Genomic DNA, 25,285 nt, shown 5'->3' with positions numbered 1-25,285 from the left:
CCCATAGAAGACCATTTGAAGGTCTTCTGACCTAGGAAGACCGTTAGAAGGTCTCCTGAGAAGACCTCTAGAAGTTTTTCTGTCCACAGAAGACCTTTAGAATGGCTTATGTCCATAGTAGACCTTTTAAAGGTCTTCTGTGCATAGAAGGTCTTCTGTCCATAGAAGACCTTTGGAAGGTCTTCTGTCCATTGAAGACCCTTAGAAGGTCTTCTGTCCATAGATGACCTTTAGAAGGTCTTCTGTCCATAGAAGACCTTTGGAAGGTCTTCTGTCCATAGAAGACTCTTAGAAGGTCTACTTTCCATAAATGGCTTATGTCCATAGTAGACCTTTTGAAGGTCTTCTGTGCATAGAAGGTCTTCTGTCCATAGAAGACCTTTGGAAGGTCTTCTGTCCATTGAAGACCCTTAGAAGGTCTTCTGTCCATAGATGACCTTTAGAAGGTCTACTTTCCATAGAAGACCCTTAGAAGGTCTTTTGTCCATAGAAGACCTTTGGAAGGTTTTCTGTCAATAGAAGACGTTTAGAAGGTCTTCTGTCCATAGAAGACCTTTGGAAGGAAGGTCTTCTGTCCATAGATGACCTTTAGAAGGTCTTCTGTCCATAGAAGACCTTTGGAAGGTCTTCTGTCCCTAGAAGACCCTTATAAGGACTTCTGTTCATAAAATACCTTAAGAAGGTCTTCTGTCTATAGAAGGCCTTTTGGAAGGTTTTCTGTGCATAGAAGACCCTTTGAAGGACTTCTGTCCATAGACCACCTTTAGAAGGTTTTGTCCATGGAGACCTTTAGAAAGACTTCTGACATTAAGAAGGACTTCTGTCCATGGAGACCAGTAGTAGGTCTTCTGTCTATAGAAGACCTTTAGAAGGTCTTTTGACCATTGAATAAATTTTGATGGCCTTCTGTCCATAGAAGACCTATAGATGGTCTTCTGATCTTAGAAAACCTTAAATAGGCCCTCTGTCCATAGAAGACCTTTTGAAGTTTATCTGCCTATAGAAGACCCTTTGAAGGTCTTCTGACCTTGGAAGACTTTAACAAGGTTTGCTGACCTTAGAGGAACTTTAGAAGGTCTTCTTTCCATAAAAGACCTTTAGAATGTCTTTTGTCCATAGAAGACCTTTATAAGGTCTTTTGTACATAGACGAACGTTAATAGATCTTCGGTCCATAGAACCTTTTTGGAAGGTTTTATGTCTACAGAAGACTTTTCTAAGGTCTTCTGTCCATAAAAGGCACTAAGAAGGTCTTCTGTCCGTAGAAGATCCTTAGAAGGTCTTCTGTCCATAGATGACCATAAGAAGGTCTTCTGTCTATAGAAGACCTTTGGAAGCAGACAGCAGACCCTTGAAAGGTCTTCTGTCCATAGAAGACCATTAGAGGGTCTACTGTCCGTAGAAGACCATTAGAAGGTCTTCTGTCACTAGAAGACCCTTGGAAGGTCTTCTGTCCATAGAAGACCCTTAGAAGGTCTTCTGTCCCCAGAAGACCCTTTTATGGTCTACTGTCCGTAGAAGACCCTTAGAAAGTCTTCTGTCCCCAGAAGACCCTTTTAAGGTCTACTGTCCGTAGAAGACCCTTAGAAGGTCTTCTGTCCATAGATGACCTTTAGAAGGTCTTCTGTCTATAGAAGACCTTTGGAAGCAGACAGCAGAGCCTTGGAAGGTCTTCTGTCCTTAGAAGACCATTAGAAGGTCTTCTGTCCCCAGAAGACCCTTGGAAGATCTACTGTCCGTAGAAGACCCTTAGAAGGTCTTCTGTCAATAGATGACCTTTAGAAGGTCTTCTGTCTATAGAAGACCTTTGGAAACAGACAGCAGACCCTTGGAAAGTCTTCTGTCCTTAGAAGACCCTTAGAAGGTCTTCTGCCCCAGAAGACCCTTAGAAGGTCTTCTGTCCATAGAAGACTTTTAGAAGGTCTTCTGTCTATAGAAGTCCTTTGGAAGGTCTTCTGTCCCTAGAAGACCCTTGGAAGGTCTTCTGTCCATAGAAGACCCTTAGAAGGTCTTCTGTCCCCAGAAGACCCTTTTAAGGTCTACTGTCCGTAGAAGACCCTTAGAAAGTCTTCTGTCCCCAGAAGACCCTTTTAAGGTCTACTGTCCATAGAAGTCCTTTAGAAGGTCTTCTGTCCATAGAAAACCTTTAGAAGGTCGTATGTCTATAGAAGGCCTTCAGAAGGTCTGCTGACTTTAGAAGGCATTCAGAAGATCTTCTGTCCTTAGAGGAACTTTAGAAGGGCTTCAGTCGAGAGAAGACTATTTAAAAGTCTTCTATCGACCGAAGACCTTATAAAGGTATTCTATCGACCGAAAACCCTTTAAAGGTCGAGACCTTTGGTATATCGAATATCTGTAGGAGGTATTTGTCTGCCCTTAAAATGATCTTAAAAATAGCTTCTGCCTATTAAAGACATTTCAATCCCTTTTGCCTGAAAAATCCCTTTATCTATAGAAGACCTTTCCGTTTTTTTTGTATTTCACGTAATCTACTATCATGCTGATCTCTGCATATAAATTAGCTCATTTATAAGATATTCTAGCATCTTCCATCTGAGCTATTCGCCGTTAAATCTACTGACACACTCTTCACAACTTAGACGACTGAAATGAGGCTCCGCCTGAACATATTGGTCGGTTATTATATTCGATGGCACGTCTTTACGTCGCCGGCAGCACTTTTGTTGACAGTGTTGACCTCGTATATCGCAGTAGGTCGGTCTTCTGAAATCTATGTGGCGCCAGTGTGCTATGCAAATATTAATGCTACGCAGCCCTTAGGGCTCCAATAAGGTGCTTACTTATGATACTAGTGAACTCTTTTCATGAGCATCCCTGCCATGAGCTTGTGGACAGCAGATATTTGCGGAATCTCTAGAAAGGATCAAGGGGAACCTCTATATCACCCTAATGCAATGATGAACACGAAGAGAGCATTTATATGGAATCGTACGAAAACGTAGAGGCGAGTGCTCCTTTTGTTCATCCATGCACTAATGCAATAGAGCAGAGGGTGGCATCCCATCTGTGATGGTCAATCTCAGCAAAAGAAATGTTTTCTTATGACACCGACCACTTGCGCATGAAAGTTCCTTTGAATAAAATTATTGATATTGATATATTAAGACATCTGCCAATTAGATAATAAACTAAAAATGTTGTACCTTTCATACGTCTATGCCACAAATGACCTTTAAGAAATCCGTAACGCTCTTTATATTTTTCTTTTTATTTGAAAAAATCGTTGTGCTGTCATTGATATCTTTTCTTTTCATTTTACCTTCTTCATGTAAGATGTTACAGCTTAAGGAAAACTTTTACAAGTTCTTGGAAAGACTTTTCATTCAAATTAAAAACGAAGAAGAAGACGAACATGAACAGAACAACAAAAAGACAAATCCTTACCTGTTGGTGGGATGAATGCAAATAATAGTTTCCAGAATAATGTTAAGAAATGCATCACATAATCGAAACATGATGGTGTGGAAGCCACACCATCTTCACCCTCTTCACCACCGTCATCATCATCGCCTGCAAAAAAAGAAGAAGAGGAAATTGAAAGAAAATGAAATTGAATGGACGATGGAAGTGGGTTTAGAAGTTGCTTAATGAGATTTTCATTTCATGGATTTTTAACTCTCTCTCTCTTTCTTTATCTCTATCGTTACTACTCTTTTTTCGTTCTATTACATACCGGGATTTACTGTGAGGGCTTCAACAAATTGTTCCTTCCATGAGGATGTTCCAATCACGAGAGATGCATTGGCTCTTTGTACAAGTTTGTCTACAGTATTCTGTAAATGAAAAAAACGAAGAAACAACAAAAAACAACATTACAATGTGAAAAACAAAATTGATGATATAATCAAGTAGTGCAAGGGAAAGTTATAGAATATTTAATTAAGTAGTGAAACAACTTGGAAAAAAAATTTCCTTTCCACCTCAAAATGTGAATTTTTGATTTCTTTCAAATCATTGCTGGTGCAGCTTAAATCACCACTAATAAATATTTACAGATCGAAACATCTGTTGTCTTTTTTTGCAAATGAATCTTAAAAGATGACATCTATGGTCACAGCCACACAATATCACTTTCCTGTCACCCATACAACACATACATATCAATATGAGTCACATATGTCAGTAACAGTGAACATATGGCGTCATGATATGATTTAAGTTAGAATCAATGCCGTGACCAGGGAAGTGTATATCGATTTAAAATGTACTGTTGCTAAACGAAAAACCCTAATTGGGGTTGCTGTGGAAAAAGTTTCACAATCTTTAATTTTTCAGTTTTTCAGTAGGTACTGTTTCTTATATGGGAGCTTTATTATACTAAAACATTTTGGAGTAAAAATATGAGGTATACATTCTGAGAGTCCATACCTCCAAATTGCAATCAAATCTATAACCAAACATGACCTCCAAAATACCTTAAGTAGGGCAATACACAACGAGGATGAAATACCTTTGTGAAAGGCGTTTTATACCCACTGAGAATCTGATATCAGCAGTGGTCTTCTAAGCATTCTTTTCTCACATTTTCCTATTTCCAGGTTGGTTCTACTTCAAGGTCATTCCGTTTTAAACCGCTTAAGGAATAAATACAGTAGAAGTTTTAAAACTGCCTGCTGGGGACAATAATTTCCCACAGTTCAAGTATCGTCGTCAATGGAATACGAGACCCTCTACCAGCTTATCCGCAAATACTGCACCCCGCTTTGCCGCCTAGGAAATGCCTCATTGTGGAGTCTGAGGTGCATCAGAGCCACTGCGATAGAAGAAACAAAGCTAATCGACACCTGTAGCTAGCAATATTGAGACTGTTATAGCAAAGAATGTGGGAGCTTGCCATACGCATAAATACAAACCTATCTACCTATCGAAGATCTTCAGAAGTGTTTTTCTCTACGAAATGCCTTAGAAGGTCTTCTGTGCATAGAAGGTCCTTAAAACGTCTTCCTTTAAAGGGTCTTCAGTCGATATAGGACTCTTGGAGGGTCTGATGCCCATAAAAACCTTTCAGGAGGTCTGATGTCTATAAAAGGTCTTAAGAAGCTAATATATACATAGGAGATATTAAAAAGGATTTCTATCGATAGAGGAGCTTACGAAGCCATAAAAAGGTCTTCTGTCCATAGAATACCCTAAGAGAGAAGACTCTAACAAAGCATTCTGTCCATAGAAGACCCTATGAAGGTATTCTGTCCGTAAAATTAAACGACTCCCTTGGAGCATCTTTCTTCCATATAACTCAATAGAAGACCTTAAGAAAGTATTGTGTCCATAGAATACCCTTAGGTTTTCCATCCCTAGAGGATTTTGGAGAGTCTTCCTCATTTTTAGAATGATGTTCCTAGATTACCATTAGAGGTATATCGTCCATAGATGATATTTAGAAGGTATTCTGTTCTGAGAAGACCCTTAGAAGGTGTTTTGTCTATACAATAGGTTCTTCTTTCCATAAATAACCTTTAGAGGGTCTTCGGAAAGTTTCCTATCCACTGAAGACTTTTAGAAGGTCTGTATTGATTATTTTCTTCGAAGAAGCGTCCTACAATGTCTTTCATCCTGGCCCCAATACGGACATCAAATACTTCAATGTCATAATCAAGCAACTGATTGATATATACGGAGGGTCCTTAAAACGTCTTCCCTTAAAGGGTCTTCAGTCGATATAGGACTCTTGGAGGGTCTGATGCCCATAAAAACCTTTCAGGAGGTCTGATGTCTATAAAAGGTCTTAAGAAGCTAATATATTCATAGGAGATATTAAAAAGGATTTCTATCGATAGAGGAGCTTACGAAGCCATAAAAAGGTCTTCTGTCCATAGAATACCCTAAGAGAGAAGACTCTAACAAAGCATTCTGTCCATAGAAGACCCTATGAAGGTATTCTGTCCGTAAAATTAAACGACTCCCTTGGAGCATCTTTCTTCCATATAACTCAATAGAAGACCTTAAGAAAGTATTGTGTCCATAGAATACCCTTAGGTTTTCCATCCCTAGAGGATTTTGGAGAGTCTTCCTCATTTTTAGAAGGTTTTCTGTCTATAAAAGACCCTTAGAAGGTCTACTGTGCATCGAAGACCTTACGAAGGTTCCATAGAAGACCTTGGACAGTACTTCTGTGTATAGAAGAAGAAGACCTTTGAAAGATCTTCTATCCAGAAAAGTTCTCTAAAGATCTTCTATCCGGAAGATCTCTTAAAAGTCTTATGTTGGTAGAGGACCCCAACCTGGCCATTGAAGATCTGTAGAAGGTCTTTAAAATATATTTTGCCCGTAGTAGACTTATGTCCATAGAAAACTATAAAAACTATAAAATCTTCGGTCCATAGAAGACCCTTAAAGGTCTCCTGTCCATAGAGGACCTTTAGAGAGTCATCTGCCCAAACAAGACCTTTAGAGGGTCCTTTGTCCATAAAAGACCTTTAAAGGGTCTTCTGTCCATAAAAAGAAATTAGAGGAACTTTTGTCCCTAGACGACCGACCTTGTAAAGGCCGTTCTCCCCATAAAACTTCTTTAGCATACCTCTGTCCATAGAAGATCTTTAGAAGCTCATTTGCTCGTAGGAGACCATAAGAAAGTCTTCTGTCGACGATCTTAAGAAGGTATTCTATCGATTGTTGAGGACCTATAGAGGACCCTTGAGGGCTCTTCCGTCCATAGAAGACCTTTAGAAGTTCTTTTGTCCAGAGAAGTCCTGTAAAAGGTCTTTTATCCATTGATGACATTTAGAAGGTCTTCAGTCCTTAGACGACCTTTAAAAAGACCTTTAGAGGGTCTTCTGTCCATAGAAGACCTTTAAAGGGTCTTCTGCCTATAGAAGACCTCTAGAACGTCTTCTGTCCGCAGAACCCCTTCAAAAGACCTTTAGAAGGTGTTCTGTCTATAGATTATTTTAAGAAGGTTTTCTGTCCCTAGAAGACCTTTAGAAGCCATTCCGTCTACAGAAGACATTTAGAAGGTCTTCCGTCTATAAAGTCCTAAGACCTTTAAAAGGTCTTCTTAGGTAGAAGACTCTTGGATGGTGTCCTGTTCATAGAAGAACTTTAGAAGGTATTCTGTCCATAGAAGACCTTTAGAAACTATTCTCTCCATAGAAGGCTTTAGAAAGTCTTCTGTCCCTAGAAGGTCTTCTATCCATAGAATGCCTTTAGAAGGCATTCTACAGACAGAACGCATTTAGAAAGTGTTCCTTCCATAGATTATCTCTATAAGGTATTCTGTACAAAAGGTACCTTTAGAAGCTCTTCTGTCCAGAGAATACCTTTTGAGGGTCATCTGTCCACAGAATACCATTAAAACGTCTGCTGTCCATAGTGGATTTCGGATGGTCTTTGTCCATGAAAGATCTTTACAATGTTCCTGCTTTTGTCCGTAGAAGACCTTTAGACCTGTCCATAAAACACCTATTGAAGGTATTATGTCCGTAGAGCACCATTAGAAAGTCTGAGGTCCATAAAAGTTCCTTTAAAATTCTTCTGTCGATGAAGAACCTTTGGAAGGTATTAAGCTCATAGAAGATCTTTAAGAGGGTCTTCTAGAAGGGCTTCTGTCCATAGAAGACCTTTAGAAGTTCTTCTCTCATCAGAAGACTTTGGGAACGTTTTCTGTCCTTAGAAAATCTGTAGAAGGTCTTCTTCTCATAGAATATCTTTAGAAGTTCTTTTATCCAAGAAGACCTCTGGAAGGATTTCTGTCCATAGAATACCTTTCGACGTCTTCCGTCCATAGGAGACCTTTACAGGGTCTTCTGCCCATAGAAGCTCTTTAGAGGGTCTTCTGTCCATAGAAGACCCTAGAAGGCCTTCTGTCCATAGAAGGCCTCTAGAGGGGCTTCTGCCCATAAAAGACCTTTAGAAGGTCTTCTGTCCACAGAAGACCTTGGGAAGGTTTTCTATCCTAAGAAAATCTGTAGAAGGTCTTCTCTGCATAGAAGTTATTTAGAAGGTCTTCTATCCAACAAGACCTCTAGAAGGATTTCTGTCCATAGAAGAATTTTAGATGGTCTTCTGTCTATAGAAGTCCTTCAGAAGGTCTTCTGTCCGCAGAAGATCTTTACAAAGTATTATGTTAATAGATTGCCCTTATGTCTATTGAAGACCGTTATAGGTGTCCTGCCCTTAAAATATCTTTAGAAGGTCTTCTGTCCCGAGAAGGTTTTAGAAGGTGTTCAGTCCACAGATGTTCTTAAGAAGGTCTTCTGTTCGTAGAAGTCTTTTCGGAGGTCTTCTGTCCTTTCAAATGCCTTTTGTCCATAAAAAACATTTCGAAGCTGTTCTGCTCATAGGAGGCTTTTAGAAATTTGTCTGTCCCTAGAAGACTTGTGGAAGGTCTTCTGTCCATAGAATACCTTTGAAAGTTCTTCTATCCATGAAAGACATTTCGAAGGTCTTCTATCCATAGAACGACTTTAGGATTTGTCCGTCCCTAGAAGATCGTTAGAAGGTCTACTGTCCATAGAAAACCATTAGAAGTTCTACTGTTCCTAGATTACCATTAGAGGTATATCGTCCATAGATGATATTTAGAAGGTATTCTGTTCTGAGAAGACCCTTAGAAGGTGTTTTGTCTATACAATAGGTTCTTCTTTCCATAAATAACCTTTAGAGGGTCTTCGGAAAGTTTCCTATCCACTGAAGACTTTTAGAAGGTCTGTATTGATTATTTTCTTCGAAGAAGCGTCCTACAATGTCTTTCATCCTGGCCCCAATACGGACATCAAATACTTCAATGTCATAATCAAGCAACTGATTGATATATACGGAGGGAGAGCGTTTCAAGATTTAGTTGGAGGACATTAAAATAATTTCTAAAAACTTACGAGAAACTAAAGAGATCTGCTGGTCTCTCCTTCAGGCAGCCCATCAATGACTATGAGTTGTTATCTTGGAGTTGTGTTGTGAAGCTATTGTGCATATTTCTTTTCGCTATCAGGTCATTATGACAGTGGAAGAAATGACACCCATATGGTTGTGTTTAGCAACAAGCTGATCGATTCTCAATAAGCGATGGCCCTTTATGTGAACACAAATGGTATTTATGGACAGATAATAGACACCATTGGTATCGAAGGAGTGTTGCGGCTATGACAAGCTTCACGACCTTGTTCTGAAAAAGTCAGCGGAAGGAAGACATAACACATTCTGAAAATACTATTCAACTATTAACTTAACATCGTCTAGAAGAACGTTTTAGTGATGGCGATAGGGAAGCCTGTGTGGAATTTCCCTCTTATCGCCCCTTTGGAAATTATTCGAGCATTTCTTGTTGCGCCACATCAAGCTTCATGGAGACGGCAACAATTCTAAAAGACTGTCAAATGGCATTGGTACTAAAAAGTGGGCCTCTACTGAACATTTTCTGCAGGGAAGTTTGCCCTCTCATAGGTGTGCGAGCTATCGCGTAACAATAAAAAAATATATACATACAGAAGAATCTCGATAATTCGTAATTCAAGGAACCGTCATTTTATAAGAATTATCAAGGTTTTCGATTTAGCGGGGTTAAAATGTGAAGGAAATGGCTTCAAGGGGCCAACGGATTATACAAAATATCGAAATATTCGATTTATCAAGGTACGAATTATCGCGATTTCACTGTATTTTCATATCCCTGCAAAACATTCCCGTCTCTGGATGTGATACATAATAAGATTTTTTCTGTCCTCTTCTTTGATATTTTGAACATTTATGTGACACATACATTGCAGCTACATAACTATGCGAGGGTAAGTGTGGACGATGATGATGAGGGTGTATCGTCTGTTGGTGTTGACTATGGTATCTGATGACATGGTCAACAACTACAATAAGTATGGAAACATAGACCAAATGATAGAAAACAGCATGAATCAACATAACCATAATTGAGATTCGGTAATATAGATCTTTTGGATACCACAAAGGAACTTGAATTGCTTCGGAGAAACAATAGCAGGAAAATGGCAGGGAATTAATACTGTAATATTGACAGATTAAAAAGAAAACAGTCGCTTTCCCGAAAGAGATATACCTTCAGCCAATGGGAATTGAAACACTTTTTCCAAAAAAAATTATTTATGGGGATTTCCGAATTTTGGACGTACGAACTTGCCGAAAAAATATGGATTAGGATAAAAGCTCAAAAGGTTTTGAGGGGAAGTACCAAAAGGAATGGATCGACACTGTCCACTTTGAAAGTGTGTCTTATTTTGGGAGTAATTACTCTCGATAGATGTCGCGCCCATGCCTGCTGATTGAGTTTATCACCATATAATTTAGAGCTTTTGGACCATTACATCAGGAAACATGGACTTACCCACGAAAAACATAATATTGTTGTAAACAGGGCCACTAGGAGTACCTTCGTTAAAAATGTCCAAATGATCATCGGACAAAAGCTTAACCGCATTTAAACAAAAATGTTGAACATTTGTGTTGGGTACCCTAAGGAGTGGACCGATAGGGCCCTTTTTTGAACAAAAACTAAGTTTGGACAAAATATTTTGAGATTCAAAGTTTGGACTAAATCGGTTGTTCGGTTTATGATATATCACGCGTAACATTTTAACGAATAGTTTCTATCTTTTGTGGGGCAGGTGACAGAAGGAGTGTAGCTATAAGACCTATCTTTGGAAAGAGTGTACCTATAAGACATATTAGATGAAATATTCGAAGAAATATTACGATATGCGAAGTGTGGACGCAATATTTAGTTCGAGAGTTGTCGTGCGCCCCAGCATTCCCTACACACACTGCCCATAGGGTTTTTTAAGCTTTCGGGTAATTTTCTCAGGAAATGTGGACTTGTCATTGGAAATACTTGTACACCGTCGTAATGGGGGCAGCGAACACAAGTTGTTACAACGAAAATTAAAATGTTTCGAGATGAGTTCTTAATCTGGACTCTTTGCGAAATTTGGTGTGGGAGGTAGCCGAAGGAATAGACCGATATAGCTCATACTCAAACTCGATCTATGGCTGGTAGAAATATTACGACGTGCAAAGTATGGGTCAAATCGGTTATTCCCTTCGAGAATTTTCGTTAGCATAATTTTTGCGAAAAAAAGTTAACTATTGTAGGGGAGGTACCCGAGGGAGTGGACAAATATAGTCCATTTTCGAACCTCATCTATATCTGGGAGCGTAAAGTATGGACCAAATCGGTCACTCCCTTCAAGATTGGGGGGTCCATCTTCGAACTGAAATTTTGAACCACATCGCTTGATCAGTTCGAGAGTTATCGTGCTCTACAGCCACTACATAGGGTGCCATAAGAGGGTTTTTACACCTTTCGGGCTGTTTTCTTAGAAGTATGGACTTGCCCCTGAAAAAAGTTTTACCGTCGTAATTGCTTCAACTAAAATCAAAGTGATTCGACAGCAAGTCTTATAGTGAATTTATCCGAATTTTGTGTGGGATGTACCCGAAGGAGTGGACAAACATAGTCCATTTTCGAACCTGATCTATGTCTGGGATGCGTAAAGTATGGACAAAATCGGTCACTCCCTTCAAGATGGATGTTACAACAAAAAACAAAGCGAATAGCAGGTCCTAAACTGAAATTTTCCGGAATTTTGTGTGGGAGGTACCCAAAGAGTGGATCGATTGAGTCCATAGTGGAACCTCATCTAAGTGTGGTAGAAATTTCACGAAATATGGACTAAATCGGTAACTCCCTTTAAGAGTTATCGTGCGCACAAATTTTTCGAACATTTTCGAACATTTGTGGGAGAGGTACCAGAAGGAGTTGGCCGATATAACCCATCTTCGAACTTAAACTAAGTGGACAAAATATTACAGAAGCCAAATTGTTATTGATTCGTTCGGTATATTTGGTGGCCATAAATAAAAATAACACGTATAATTCAGTCACGGATAATTAAGTGTATAGTCTCGAGACATGTTTCCGATTGTATATGATTCTGGGCCACCAAGACTTAATTCTGGGACCAAGAGAAGTAATTCTGGGACCACGGGTACCAGTTGCCCCTAGATCTCTTGATCTAGACCCAAATCGCGGTTAGAGTCTTCGGCTTGAGTGCGGAATTGCATTGCAACCGTCTGTCTGAGTCATTGAAAGACAGGAATTTTAGATGGGTTCCGCACCAAACCAAGGTGGTGAACAGGGCCAAACACTTGAAAACAATTGGTACCTCACTACGGTGCAAGGGGTGCTGATTGGTCGCATTATAACCAGTCCGTGTTGTGAGAACACAGTGGGGTTAGACCGAGAGGTAGGTACCCACGTTAATCATGACATTTCTGTTTATGAGTAGTTGGGGTGGTTGGGGCCAACAGTCCTGGGCTATTTGCAGTCTCACTGGTAGTAGTCTTTGGCTACGAAGCCGTGTGGAGGATATATTCTGTGGTTTAGGTTCAGTCTTACTGGTAGTAGTCTTTAGCTACGAAGCTGTGCAGAGGTTATATTCTGTGGGTTACCAGTCCCAGACTCCTTTGGAGTTCTTCTGGTAGTAGTATTTGGCTACGAGAAACTTTATTCTGTGGGTCACCAGTCCCGGATTCTTATGTCCAACTGGTAGTAGTCCTTGGCAAAGAAGCTGAGCATAGGATATATTCGGCGGGCCACCAGTCTCGCACTCCTTGAGTCTGTGGGGGCTTTATTCTGTTGGTCACCAGTCTCGAATTATTTGGAGTTCAACTGGTAGTAGTTTTTTTTATACTACGAAGCCTGACCGGGGGCTATATTCTGGTACCGCGGGTGTCAGAAGCCCCTAGGTCCGTTAGATCTAGCCTGGCAGTTTGGTGCAGGCCCCTGTTGGGAGCATCGCGATGGCTGTGGTTTAAACCTAAATCGTGGGTAGATTTTCGGCTCGAAAGTGGAATTGCATTATCAACCAGGTGACTGACCCACAGAAAGGCAAGAGTGTTAGATTGGCCATTAACCAAAGGGGTGAATACAAACAAATTCGTAGGAACGAAATGATACTCACATTTTGGTGTTGAGGGCGCTGATGGACGCATTGTCTCAGCCCGGTGTTGAGAGCACCGTGGGTTTAGACCGGAAGGTAAGTACCCACGTTAATACCGACATATCTGTATATGACGGTGGGGCTCCTTTATTATTGATGTGTTTGTTTATAAATTAAATTTTTCTTCTAACTTCAAGCTTATTTGTTTTCAAGGGCCACAATGTCTAACTAGATTTCCCCCCATCTCCTCATGCTCGTTTGAAGGTTAACATTATGGACAAAAGAGAACCATTTAAGGCAATATAACTACCCATTGTTCAAAACTGTGCAGTTAACAAATCTGTGGGACTGCCAAACACACACTTTTACATCCTGCTCCCTTTATTTAGCGCACGCATTCTGCATGGGATATCCATTCCAATTCATTAACTGTGATATGTCTGTCGTCCATCTGTTTTTGTCACATGGTCATGTTTTTGAGGGTTTGGCCCTTTTTGATTATTATCTGCATTGTCTTTGTCGGACGGGATGGTCTACAGCGTGTTGTTATGACAGTAACATTTGTCACATGGTCTTCTTTTTCCACATACATTTTGCACACATTGAGAGGAGTTATGAATGCGTTCATACATATGTATGTATGTATATAACACACAATAATCATAAGGCTTATCATGAACTGAACCTATTTAACATTTAATGCTTCATGTTGTACCGACAATAACAACATCAGCGAGAACAAGTGAAATGCCAACACCAACAAACATTAATAACAACATTAAACATGAGTAATAAAGTTTTCTCAACTTGTTGTGATATGTATGTGTATGTGGATAAGGCAAATTGAAGGAATAAGGACTGTTTTGGTTGGAAAATACTTTGTAATATAAGGTGGGTAGGACATAAATATAACTGTTAGAAAATTGGAATTTTCTGGAATATTTGACAGCAACCAGTGATTGATTTTCGATATTTAGATTTCCACCAAAAAATCCAATTTTTTCTGCCTAATCAAAATCGACAAAAATTGGGTGCGTCAACGATTTTAGGGATTTATTTAATGAAAATTGTTATCAACACATATGGTCTGTTCCAGTACTGCAAGAATCTACTAATAATTTTTACTATTTTTTCGATAACATAAAGGAAAAAATGTTATCGTAGTAACAAGTAGTAGCTTATTGCAGGTTCTGGAACACAGCAATTGTGTCACTCCAAAATATTTTCTATATTAGTGGTAGGAAAATCGAAAGTTGATTATGAAAAGTCGACTCTTCCATATTATCCATAACTAAAAGTTGACATTGTAGCATTTGCAAGGTAAAAAGTTGACTAACCAATTTATAAAACTAGCAAAATTTAAAGTTTTTTCCTTTTAATGGTTTATACCAACTTTTTATCTAAAAATATACACACATATCAGAATATAATACCTACACTCTCGTACACTATTTGATAGCAACAGTCCTTAGTTATAAACATAACTATACATGGTTTTTTTATACCATTTATGTCACAATTGCGATGAAGAAGAAGAGGATGAAAAGTTTCTATTTCAGGTCATTAAACATAAATATATGAATAAACATTTGCCATTACTTCAAACTATAATCTCATTTATAGCATTCCGTCTTTTTCTCTCTCTCTCACATCCACACAAGGATATTTTTTATGGCTAACTACAAATGGTAGTATTCTTTATTAGCTTATAAGAACTTTTATGGTATGGAAATTATTACTAATGTAAAGTTGAAGTATTCAAATTAAAAAAGTCGTAAAAATGTTTAAATGTTTATACTTGTTGTTGTAAAACTTGTAGGTTTTTCTAATGGCCAACAATTAAATTTTCTTCTATTACACACATTAAAATACGATTACCAAAGGGGTGCCAAAATGTCCTCAAGTATAGTTGATTCATTAATATAGTTAAAGAGCTGTTCGAAAGGCTTCATAAGAAAAGGCTTCTAAAGGCCAGAACAGAATCAATCGTCGCTGCTTTGCTGGCATCCTCAAATGTCTAATTATAAAGGAATGCCAGAGCTTCTTTGCAAATCCGCCTGCGTTCCCCTTTAGGAGGCTTGGCATTCCTTTATAATTTGATATTTGGGAAGCAAGCAAAGCAAATGACGATTGATTCTGTTCTGGCCTTAAGACTGTTCAAAAGGTTCCATACACGCGGATGCTTTAAAGGCTTCTAATACTCCCAAAACGATTCAAGGTTGTTATGGAAGTTCTAAAGTCTTCATAAACGTGGTTACTTTATAGCTCTCTATGACTATACAAAGGCTCCATAAACGTGGCTACTTTAAAGGTCCCTAAGACTAAAAAAAGGATCTATAAAAGTGGTTACTTAAAGGTCAACCAACACTGTTACAAGTAAGAAAGTATCAGTCAGCTATGCCGACTGAGATACACCCTCAGCCTCGGTCCTTAAGAAAAGCATCAATAGCATACAGAACATGTTACCAAAAATTTAAAAACGATCAGACGAGTCCTTAAACTGCACTCCTCCCAATCTTTGTATGGGACGTACCTGAAAGAGTGGTCCTATGTAGTCAATAGTCGGACATAATTCGAGGCTGTAGGAAATAACACTGTGTGTTATTTTTTGAGTCATGGTTTATTAACCATATTCTGACACCACAGCATGATAGAAGACCAAAAATATGAAGACACGTGCCCCGAAGTTTTTCCCTGTCACTTCAGCTTTCGCGGTTATGGGCCCCCAAAGATCTGAGGCTTTGATGCCAAGAGGGATCATTTGGTCAGGCACATATCTTCTAAACCGCTAAGAATTTGGGTTTACTCGTGGAAGCAAAGTTGTAGCCATTTTTAACAGTTTTTGGCTATTTTCGCATATAAAAACCGTTCATAGGCATTTCGTATGTTCCATAAAGTTGTTTGCTGATATCCTGGATACATTATAGTGGTTGATTGTTTTCTTGAATTTTGAGCGGTTTAGTATATATGGAGGGGAAACCGAGAAAAGAGGATAAAAATCGTATTTGTTTTGCTATTTTGGCCATTAAGGAGCCTTTCTACAGAGTTCGTATGTTTTAGAAAGTTGTGTTTTGAGATCTAAAGAACATTTTTCTAGTTGGTTGTTTGCTTCACTTTTGATCGGTTTGATATCTACAGTCTACAATCCGAGAAAAAATTATAATGGAAATTTAACCTTGAAGATGAGGTTGAATGGATCTTATGTGTTCACAATTATTATTCCTTAGGACGATAGCTACAACTTTGCTTCCACAAGAAATCCAAATTCTTAGCGGTTTAGAAGATATTCGCTAGACATTAAAGTCTCAGGTCTTCCGGGGCCCATAACCGCGAAAGTTGAAGTGATAGGGAAAAACGCCAAGACACGTGTCTTCTCATTTTTGGTATTTTATCACGCCGCGGTGTCAAAATATGGTTAATAATTTTCGTGTCGCATAGTGTAATACAATGTTCGACGTTTTGACATGATCGGGTTCTTCCTTCGAGGGTTATCTTACGGACTACCCAAACGTTTTGCAAAAAAAAAAAAAAAATGAAAATGATCAGAGACGAGCTTTTAAAGTGCACTTTTGCCAAATTTGGTGTGAGAGGTACCCGAAGGACGGGACCAATATAATATAGCCCATATTCCGACCTGTTAAATGACTAGATGAAATAATAGGATGTACATATTATGTACCAATCTGAGTCTCCCTGCGAGAGTAATCTGGCGGATTTGCCACTTTAGTTGGTGCCGTCAAGGTTTCTTGGTGATTTTAGGCCATTATCTCAGGAAGTATAGTCTTGCGCCCAAAAGAAATTGTACCGCAAGGACAACCTGCTGAAAAAAATTAAAACAATTCGAGAGGAGCTATTAAACTTCACTTTAACCGAATTTTGTGTGGGAGGTACTCGAAGGAGTGGACCAATATAGTACATATTTGAACACGATCTATATATCGAAGGAATAATACGATGTGCAAAGTTTGGACCTAACCATTTTCAAGAAACTTTTTGAACTTTTGTGGGAAAGGTACCCGAAGGAGTGGACCGATATGGCCCATCTCCGAACTTAAATTAAGTTTGGACATAATATTACGATACCAAAAATTGACTTCGAATCGGTTGATCCGTTCGAGAGTTATCTTTATCGGACGGACACGGCTAAATCGACTCCAAATTGACTGGCATGAATTTCGTGCAAACATACTTGAGGTCTAAAACCGTTATTTCGATGAGGCACATTTTTGGTCGTATCAAAGTGTTTATACCCTTCTTAGCCAAAAGGCTGAGGGAATAAAAACAGCTTATAAATGTGGTTACTTTAAATGCCCGTCTAATGATATTTTAGAGTCGCTGTAAACGATTTGAATTTAGCTCCATAAACGTGGTTACATTAAAGGCCTCTAAGACTTTTCGAAAGGTCCCATTAACGCGGTTACTTTAAAGCCTCTAAAATCCTCAATAGTCCTAAAAAATGTGGTTACTTTAAAAGCTTTTAAGAATATTTAAGAGGCTCTGTTAAGGTGGTTATCTTAAGAGTTCTAAGACTTTTCGAAATATTACATAAATGTGGCAACGTTAAAGGCCACTAGGACTATTGAAGGGGCGCCATAAACGTAGTTTTTTTAAAGGCTTCTAGAACTATTCACTTATGTGTAAGTTCCATAGAGGACCTTCGGAAGGCATTCTATACAGAGAGAACGTTTAAAAGGTCTTCTATTTATAGAGGTCCTTTAAAAGGTGTTTTATCCACAGAGGTCTTTTAAAAGTCCTTCTGTACATAGAGGACCTTTAGAAGGTCTTCTTTTCATGCCGGACCTTCTGTGCATGGAGGACCTTTCGAAGGTCTTCTATCCATAGAGGACCAGTACAAGGTCTTCTATGATGACCTTTGCAAGGTTATCTATCCATAGAGGACCTTTACAAGATCTTCTATCCGTAAAGGACCTTAACAAGGTATTCTATGCATAGAACCTTTGCATGGTCTCCTATTCATAGAAGATTTTTACAAGGTCTTCTACACATAGATGACCTTTGCATGGTCTTCTATGAATAGAGGACCTTTAAAAGGTTTTCTATTGACTTCTATTCCATACACAGAGGAATGACTTCTATTCACAGAGGTCCCTTACAAGACCTTCTTCTCATTAGGGACCTTTAAAAGTCATCTATCTATTGAGAATCTTTACAAGGTTGTCTATCCTTGGAGGGCCTTTACAAGGTCTTCTATCCATTGAGGACCTTTGCAAGGTTTTCAATCCATAGGGGACCGTTACAAGGTCTTCTTCTCATACCGGACCTTTGCAAGGCCTTCTGTGCATGGAGGACCTTTCGAAGGTCTTCTATCCATAGAGGACCTTTGCAAGGTTATCTATCCATAAAGGACCTTTACAAGATCTTCTATCCGCAAAGGATCTTCACAAGGTCTTCTATGCATATAACCTTTGCATGGTCTTCTATCCATAAAGGACCTTTACAAGGTCTTCTACACATAGATGACCTTTGCATGGTCTTCTATGTATAGAGGACCTTTAAAAGGTTTTCTATTGACTTCTATTCCATACACAGAGGAATGACTTCTATTCACAGTGGTCCCTTACAAGACCTTCTTTTCATTAAGGACCTTTAAAAAGTCATCTATCTATTGAGAATCTTTACAAGGTTGTCTATCCTTGGAGGGCCTTTACAAGGTCTTCTATCCATTGAGGACCTTTGCAAGGTTTTCTATCCATAGAGGACCATTACAAGGTCTTCTATCCATAGGGGACCGTTACAAGATTTTCTATTTATAGATGACTTTTACATGGTTTTCTATCCACAGATGACCTTTACAAGGTCTTCTGTCCATACGGGACTTTTACAAGATTTTTCTATCCATAGATAACCCTTAGAAGGTTTTATATCCAAATAGGAACTTGGGAAAGTCGTCTATCCATGCAGGACCTTTACGACCTTCCCTAACATAGAAGATCTTTACAAAGTCTTCTATCCATAGAGGACATTTTGAAGATCTTCTAACCATAGAGGACATTTACAAGTTCTTCTATCTATAGAGGATTTACGAGGTCTTCTGTTCATAGGATATGCACCTTTACAAGGGGACCTTTACAAGGTATTCTATCCATAGATGACTTTTACATGGTTTTCTATCCACAGATGACCTTTACAAGGTCTTCTGTACATACGGGACTTTTACAAGGTTCTTCTATCCATAGATGACCTTTAGAAGGTATTCTATCCAAATAGGATCTTGGGAAAGTCGTCTACCCATGCAGGACCTTTACGAGGTCTTCTTTCCATAGGGGACCTTCGCATGGCCATAGGGGACCTGTGCTATCCATAGACAATCTTTACAAAGTCTTCTATTCATAGAGGACATTTTGAAGATCTTCTAACCATAGAGGACATTTACAAGTTCTTCTATCTATACAGGATTTATGAGGTCTTCTGTTCATAGGATATGCACCTTTGCATGTACTATTCAAGAGATCTATAGACGTGATTACTTTAAGGTCTGTACTTTTAAAAACTGATAATCGCAGAACACTGACAGCATGGCGAAGTATTGACTACATCATGCATACATCGGCAAAATCGGTACGTGGATACCAGAGACCTTCACCAAGTCGTGCTGCTATCGTAGAGAAGAATGTCTCAAATAGTAACACAATTTACTATAGTCCCATGCCGACGGTTACTTCGTCAATGAATAGAAGCGGAGCCATACATCAGATTTCCGACCATCGGCTGCCACCTCAGTGTAAATATGTTTGTATTTGTATGGTTTTTCTGTGTGGGTGCAATTTGGATGTACTCGGTTTGTCACACCCGCATCAACCATAGCCAAACATCTGTGAGATGTCATAGATGTCTGGAGTGGGTGCATTTCTGAGAGACTACGACTGGAATTATATTGCTACTTGCTGCGAGACTCTTCCGCAATCCCCCAACAGCAACCGCACAGGCAGCAATTAACACCGGTAGTTGCTGTTCCAATTCTTGAAAATTCATAATTTTTATGGTCGAGGAAATAATGGACTTTTTAAGTCGAAAGAATATGATGACAATATGAAGCACAGAATCGCATCTGAAGTGGAGGTGGGCGACTAGCTTTCCTGTTACACCAGTCTGTTGGATATAGTTCTATTTCGCTTGAGTCTGGCTCTAATGACCCGTACATGGAATGTATGGGGTTAGCAGTCCGGTGTGGAACTACTGAGATAAAGTTGCTTAACGTATACATCTCGATTGGTGTACTTCAGGTTACCAGCCCAGTCTGCTTTGAAAGGTTATAACCTACTGGTCTTAGGTGACTTTAATATTCCTCATGAGGTGTGACTTTCGGTCATAGGCAATGACCAGAGCGATATAGCGCTGGCTAAGCAGGTGAATAACTATTCTACGTTTTGCACGGTCAATGAGAATTCTGACCACTAACTATCCTACGGAGAAGACCGGGCAACCGATCAATCATGGGGTTCTTAATCGAAGATCTTCGATACTATCAACGATATGTGGACGCCAGTAGTTTCTGGAATAGAAGTCGAAAACCCTTACAGTGAAACAGGGACTTCCCCAAGGCGTGGTGATATCTCCGAAACTGTTTTAGTATTCTGTTCCAGTTTTCCACCCCCTCCAAACGGCATTGCTATCTTTACGTATGTGAATGAATGTACGATTTTGGTGTCGGGTACCTTCGCTAATGCAATTTGTGAAAGGCTGAACTCTTATTTGATTTATTTTACCATCTTTTTCCACGTGAGATTAATGTTCTGGTCGATGCTAACAGAAAATTACCTCAAGATTCAAGGGTAACACTGGGCCGTATTGCTACGTCCTCCGCGAGCGGCACAGCTATTAGAGACAAGATGGTATGTAGAAACACGTGGAGTCCATCTAACCACATATAACGCTACGTTTAGTCTGTGTTAAGCTATGCGGTAACAGTGGGGTCCGCTAACATAAATGCAATGCGATTGAATAATATTCAAAGCGGTCAGTACACTGCCATGCAAATTGCAACAGGGTGCCTCCTCATGTCTTCAGTGGGCCATCTACATGAGGTAAGCTATAATTTCAGTTACTGCGGAACTAATCGAGGCACTTCTCCCCCATCCCAGGCATGTCAGGAGGGATGTTCATGATCTAAAAGGAAGGTCCATCGTACAAGAGAGCGACTCCCAGATCATCAAGGCTATCATACAGGTTTAAATTGGATTCACACATATACAGTTGCAGAAGCCATAAACAACTGTCGTGCGAATGCGGTCCTTAGAGAACATCACATCATCTATCGCAACTGAGGAACGTCAGCTGCCGCGACAAACATCAGCGATGATCGAGATGATGCAGCCGTCTAAATTTCTCCAGGGTAACGATTAATGACACCGTGCAAAACATATGCTGTTATAACAACACATAGTACATAAGAGAGTTGTAGAGAGAAAAAGGAAAGAAGAGCAACGCAATTAGGGGTGTATGAAGGAGTGCTCCAAAATATTCAAACATTTCGGTGTCCATATCTCAGGAAGTACAGCCTTTCCTTCATAAAATAAGTAAAATTATGCTGAAGCTTTGATCACAACGACAACCCGCTATTAATATTTCAACACGATCCGAAGTGGTCATAAACTGGATTAAAGTGCAAGAGTGTTGAAGTTTGCACGCAGAAGGAAGTAGCCAAAACTTTAATGGAGAGCTTAGGTGAAGGCAGTCACCTCAAAACTTGGCCTTAATTGGAGTAGTGGATAAAGCCGAGACACTTCTAAGTAAGTAAAACTAAGGTCATCAAACGTGGAACCATTCACAATTCTCAGATGCTAAAATGTTCATGTAACACTTTCTACCGTGAATATATAAAATAATGTATGTATGTATGTTTGCACATACGTTAGTGAAGCAAGATTATATTGAATTACATACATATTTTAATATGAAAATTGTTTACTTTTATTACAAAAGCTATAAATATGTATTTCCTCTAATGTTGTTGCAAGCATCACAAAATCCCTTATCCAAACCCAAAAGCAAAGTAGCCAATCAAGAGGAAGCAATTTGAAAGGGGAACAACAACAAACTTTATAATAAAATTAAGGTTTATGTTAAAAATATAAAATTTTAATGTAATTAGAATGATGATCAAGAAGAAGAAGAAACAATTTTTCCTAGAAAGTTTTTGTGGCCGGTGTGGTAGCCATTTTTGGTTACTTCCCAAAAGGAAGAATGAAAATGGGTGGGTTATAACTTTTATTGAGTGGCCAATAAAAATATTTTAAGTATTCATTAGAGTAAGTAATGAAGGGATTATATGGCTACGAGAGACCACATGTGTTTATGTCCTTATATGCCACACACACACGCATTGTTGTTGTTTAGTTACTCTACGTGTGTGTGTGCCTGTGTGTTTGCTTGGGTGTATAATTAATAATTTTATAACTTAATTAATATTAGTCATACTCCAAGGGGACCATTTTAAATGGCATTTTAGTTTATAAACATTTTGTAAAATGTGAACTGCGGTGGAAATGCAAACAGTTCAGGGTTATTATTTAATTCACCTGTCGTTGGGGATTAAGGACGAGGACTGAGAAAATAATGGAAAATTCAAAAAATTTTTTTTCATGTGTCCATAGGCAAAAAACCGTGGATTTTTTAAAGAATATTTTAAAGTATCCATAGACCACAAAACGTGGATTTTTTAAAGAATATTTTTCAAGTATCCATAGACCACAAAACGTGGATTTTTTAAAGAATATTTTTCAAGCGTCCATAGGCCACAAAACCTGGTTTTTTAAGGAATATTTTTCAAGTGTCCATAGGCCACATAACGTGGATTTTTTAAAGAATAATTTTCAAGTCTCCATAGGCCATAAAACGTGAATTTTTTAAAGAATAATTTTCAAGTCTCCATAGGCCATAAAACGTGGATTTTTTAAAGATTATTTTTTAAGTATCCATAGGCCACAAAACGTGGATTTTTTAAACAATATTTTTCAAGTATCCATAGGCCACAAAACGTGGATTTTTTAAAGAATATTTTTCAAGTATCCATAGGCCACAAAACGTGGATTTTTTAAACAATATTTTTCAAGTATCCATAGGCCACAAAACGTGGATTTTTTAAACAATATTTTTCAAGTATCCATAGGCCACAAAACGTGGATTTTTTAAAGAATATTTTTCAAGTATCCATAGGCCACAAAACGTGGATTTTTTAAACAATATTTTTCAAGTATCCATAGGCCACAAAACGTGGATTTTTTAAACAATATTTTTCAAGTATCCATAGGCCACAAAACGTGGATTTTTTAAAGAATATTTTTCAAGTATCCGTAGGCCACAAAACGTGGATTTTTTAAACAATATTTCTCAAGTATCCATAGGCCACAAAACGTGGATTTTTTAAAGAATATTTTTTTAACTATCCATAGGCCACAAAACGTGGATTTTTTAAAGAATATTTTTTTAACTATCCATAGGCCACAAAACGTGGATTTTTTAAAGAATATTTTTTTAACTATCCATAGGCCACAAAACGTGGATTTTTTAAAGAATATTTTTTTAACTATCCATAGGCCACAAAACGTGGATTTTTTAAAGAATAATTTTCAAGTCTCTATAGGCCATAAACGTGAATTTTTTAAAAAAAATATTTTTCAAGTATCCATAGGCCACAAAACGTGGATTTTTTAAAGAACATTTTGCAAGTATCCACAGGCCAACTAATGTGGATTTTTTAAAGAATATATTTCAAATATCCATAGGCCACAAAACGTGGATTTTTTAAAGAATATTTTTTTAACTATCCATAGGCCACAAAACGTGGATTTTTTAAAGAATATTTTTTTAACTATCCATAGGCCACAAAACGTGGATTTTTTAAAGAATATTTTTTTAACTATCCATAGGCCACAAAACGTGGATTTTTTAAAGAATATTTTTTTAACTATCCATAGGCCACAAAACGTGGATTTTTTAAAGAATATTTTTTTAACTATCCATAGGCCAAAAAACGTGGAATTTTTAAAGAATATTTTTTTAACTATCCGTAGGCCACAAAACGTGGATTTTTAAAGAATATTTTTTTAACTATCCATAGGCCACAAAACGTGGATTTTTTAAAGAATATTTTTTTAACTATCCATAGGCCACAAAACGTGGATTTTTTAAAGAATATTTTTTTAACTATCCATAGGCCACAAAACGTGGATTTTTTAAAGAATATTTTTTTAACTATCCATAGGCCACAAAACGTGGATTTTTTAAAGAATATTTTTTCAAGTATCCATAGGCCACAAAACGTGGATTTTTTAAAGAATATTTTTCGAGTTTCAATAGGCCACAAAACCTGGTTTTTTAAGGAATATTTTTCGAGTTTCAATAGGCCACAAAACCTGGTTTTTTAAGGAATATTTTTCAAGGCTTAACAGACCACAAAACGTGGATTTTTTAAAGAATATTTTTCAAATGTCCATAGCCCACAAAACGTGGATTTTTTAAGGAATATTTTTCAAATGTCCATAGCCCACAAAACGTGGATTTTTTAAAGAATATTTTTCAAGTGTCCATAGGCCACGATACGTGGGGTTTTAAAGAATATTTTTCAAGTGTCCACTTTAAATTTAAATTTTTTATATTTTTAATATAGTTTTTATATTTTAATTAAATTTTTTATATTTTAATTTTTTTTTTTTTCAATAAAATTAGTTTTGTTATTCTTTTTCACTCACCTTAAATTCTTTACTCTCCTTAATGCGCAATTGTGCGCGAACAACATCACCATTCTTGGGCCGTCCCAATAGAGCCATTTTATCTTCTTCGGTCAACTCCTCCGGTGGCTTATTTTCAGCTTCCTGTATAAGTCCTGCCAATTCATCGTCTGGTTGGGTTTTAAATTAAAAATTTGTTTTGAAAATTAAAATAAATTTGTTTTGTTGTGGGATTCCATTTTGTTGTTGGAAATAATAAAATCAAAGAAGACCAACACCAACAGAAAATAAAGAATATGGGAAATAAAAAGAAATTGTGACAAGAGATAATAATAATAAACAAATAATTATGAGATATAGACAAATGATAAAAAACAATAATAAAATAAAAATAAACACAAAACTAACGGCAAAAACAAATAAAAAAATTAAAACAAATATACAAAAACAAAAAAAGCAACTATTTATAGGCACAATAAATGATAAATCAAACTACGGGGGTGGCAAAATATTAAAACACAAATGTACGCACACACATACATAGATGTACAACTATAGGCAGACAATCAAAACAATGACTACAAACAAAAAATAAGGGAACTTAGGGAGAGAAGAAGCAAAAAGGATATTACAAACACATGCAAAGTAGATTAGTTTTGTGAAGAAACGGGAA

At 37.9% G+C, this 25,285-nt stretch overlaps 1 protein-coding gene across 50 annotated transcripts in view; it reads right to left on the bottom strand.

The window, feature by feature from the left end:
* Calx (sodium/calcium exchanger 3) overlaps positions 1-25,285 on the bottom strand; it is a 534,678-nt gene that overhangs the window by 8,775 nt on the left and 500,618 nt on the right. For 33 of the 50 annotated variants that reach the window (XM_073959657.1, XM_073959645.1, XM_073959656.1 and 30 more), the window contains 3 exons: positions 24,634-24,782; positions 3,694-3,793; positions 3,405-3,530 (listed from right to left, as the gene is read on the bottom strand). In XM_073959657.1, coding sequence (XP_073815758.1) covers positions 3,405-3,530; positions 3,694-3,793; positions 24,634-24,782 — 375 coding nt within the window. The remainder of the gene's footprint in view (positions 1-3,404; positions 3,531-3,693; positions 3,794-24,633; positions 24,783-25,285) is intronic. The other 17 variants (XM_073959680.1, XM_073959678.1, XM_073959679.1 and 14 more) reach the window with 1 other exon arrangement.

Source organism: Musca autumnalis, unplaced genomic scaffold, assembly GCF_047663935.1.
Source record: "Musca autumnalis isolate F117 unplaced genomic scaffold, ASM4766393v1 scaffold_1, whole genome shotgun sequence".
In the NCBI taxonomy this organism is placed as follows: Eukaryota; Metazoa; Arthropoda; class Insecta; order Diptera; family Muscidae; genus Musca; species Musca autumnalis.
This window is presented reverse-complemented; position numbering and strand designations above follow the sequence as displayed.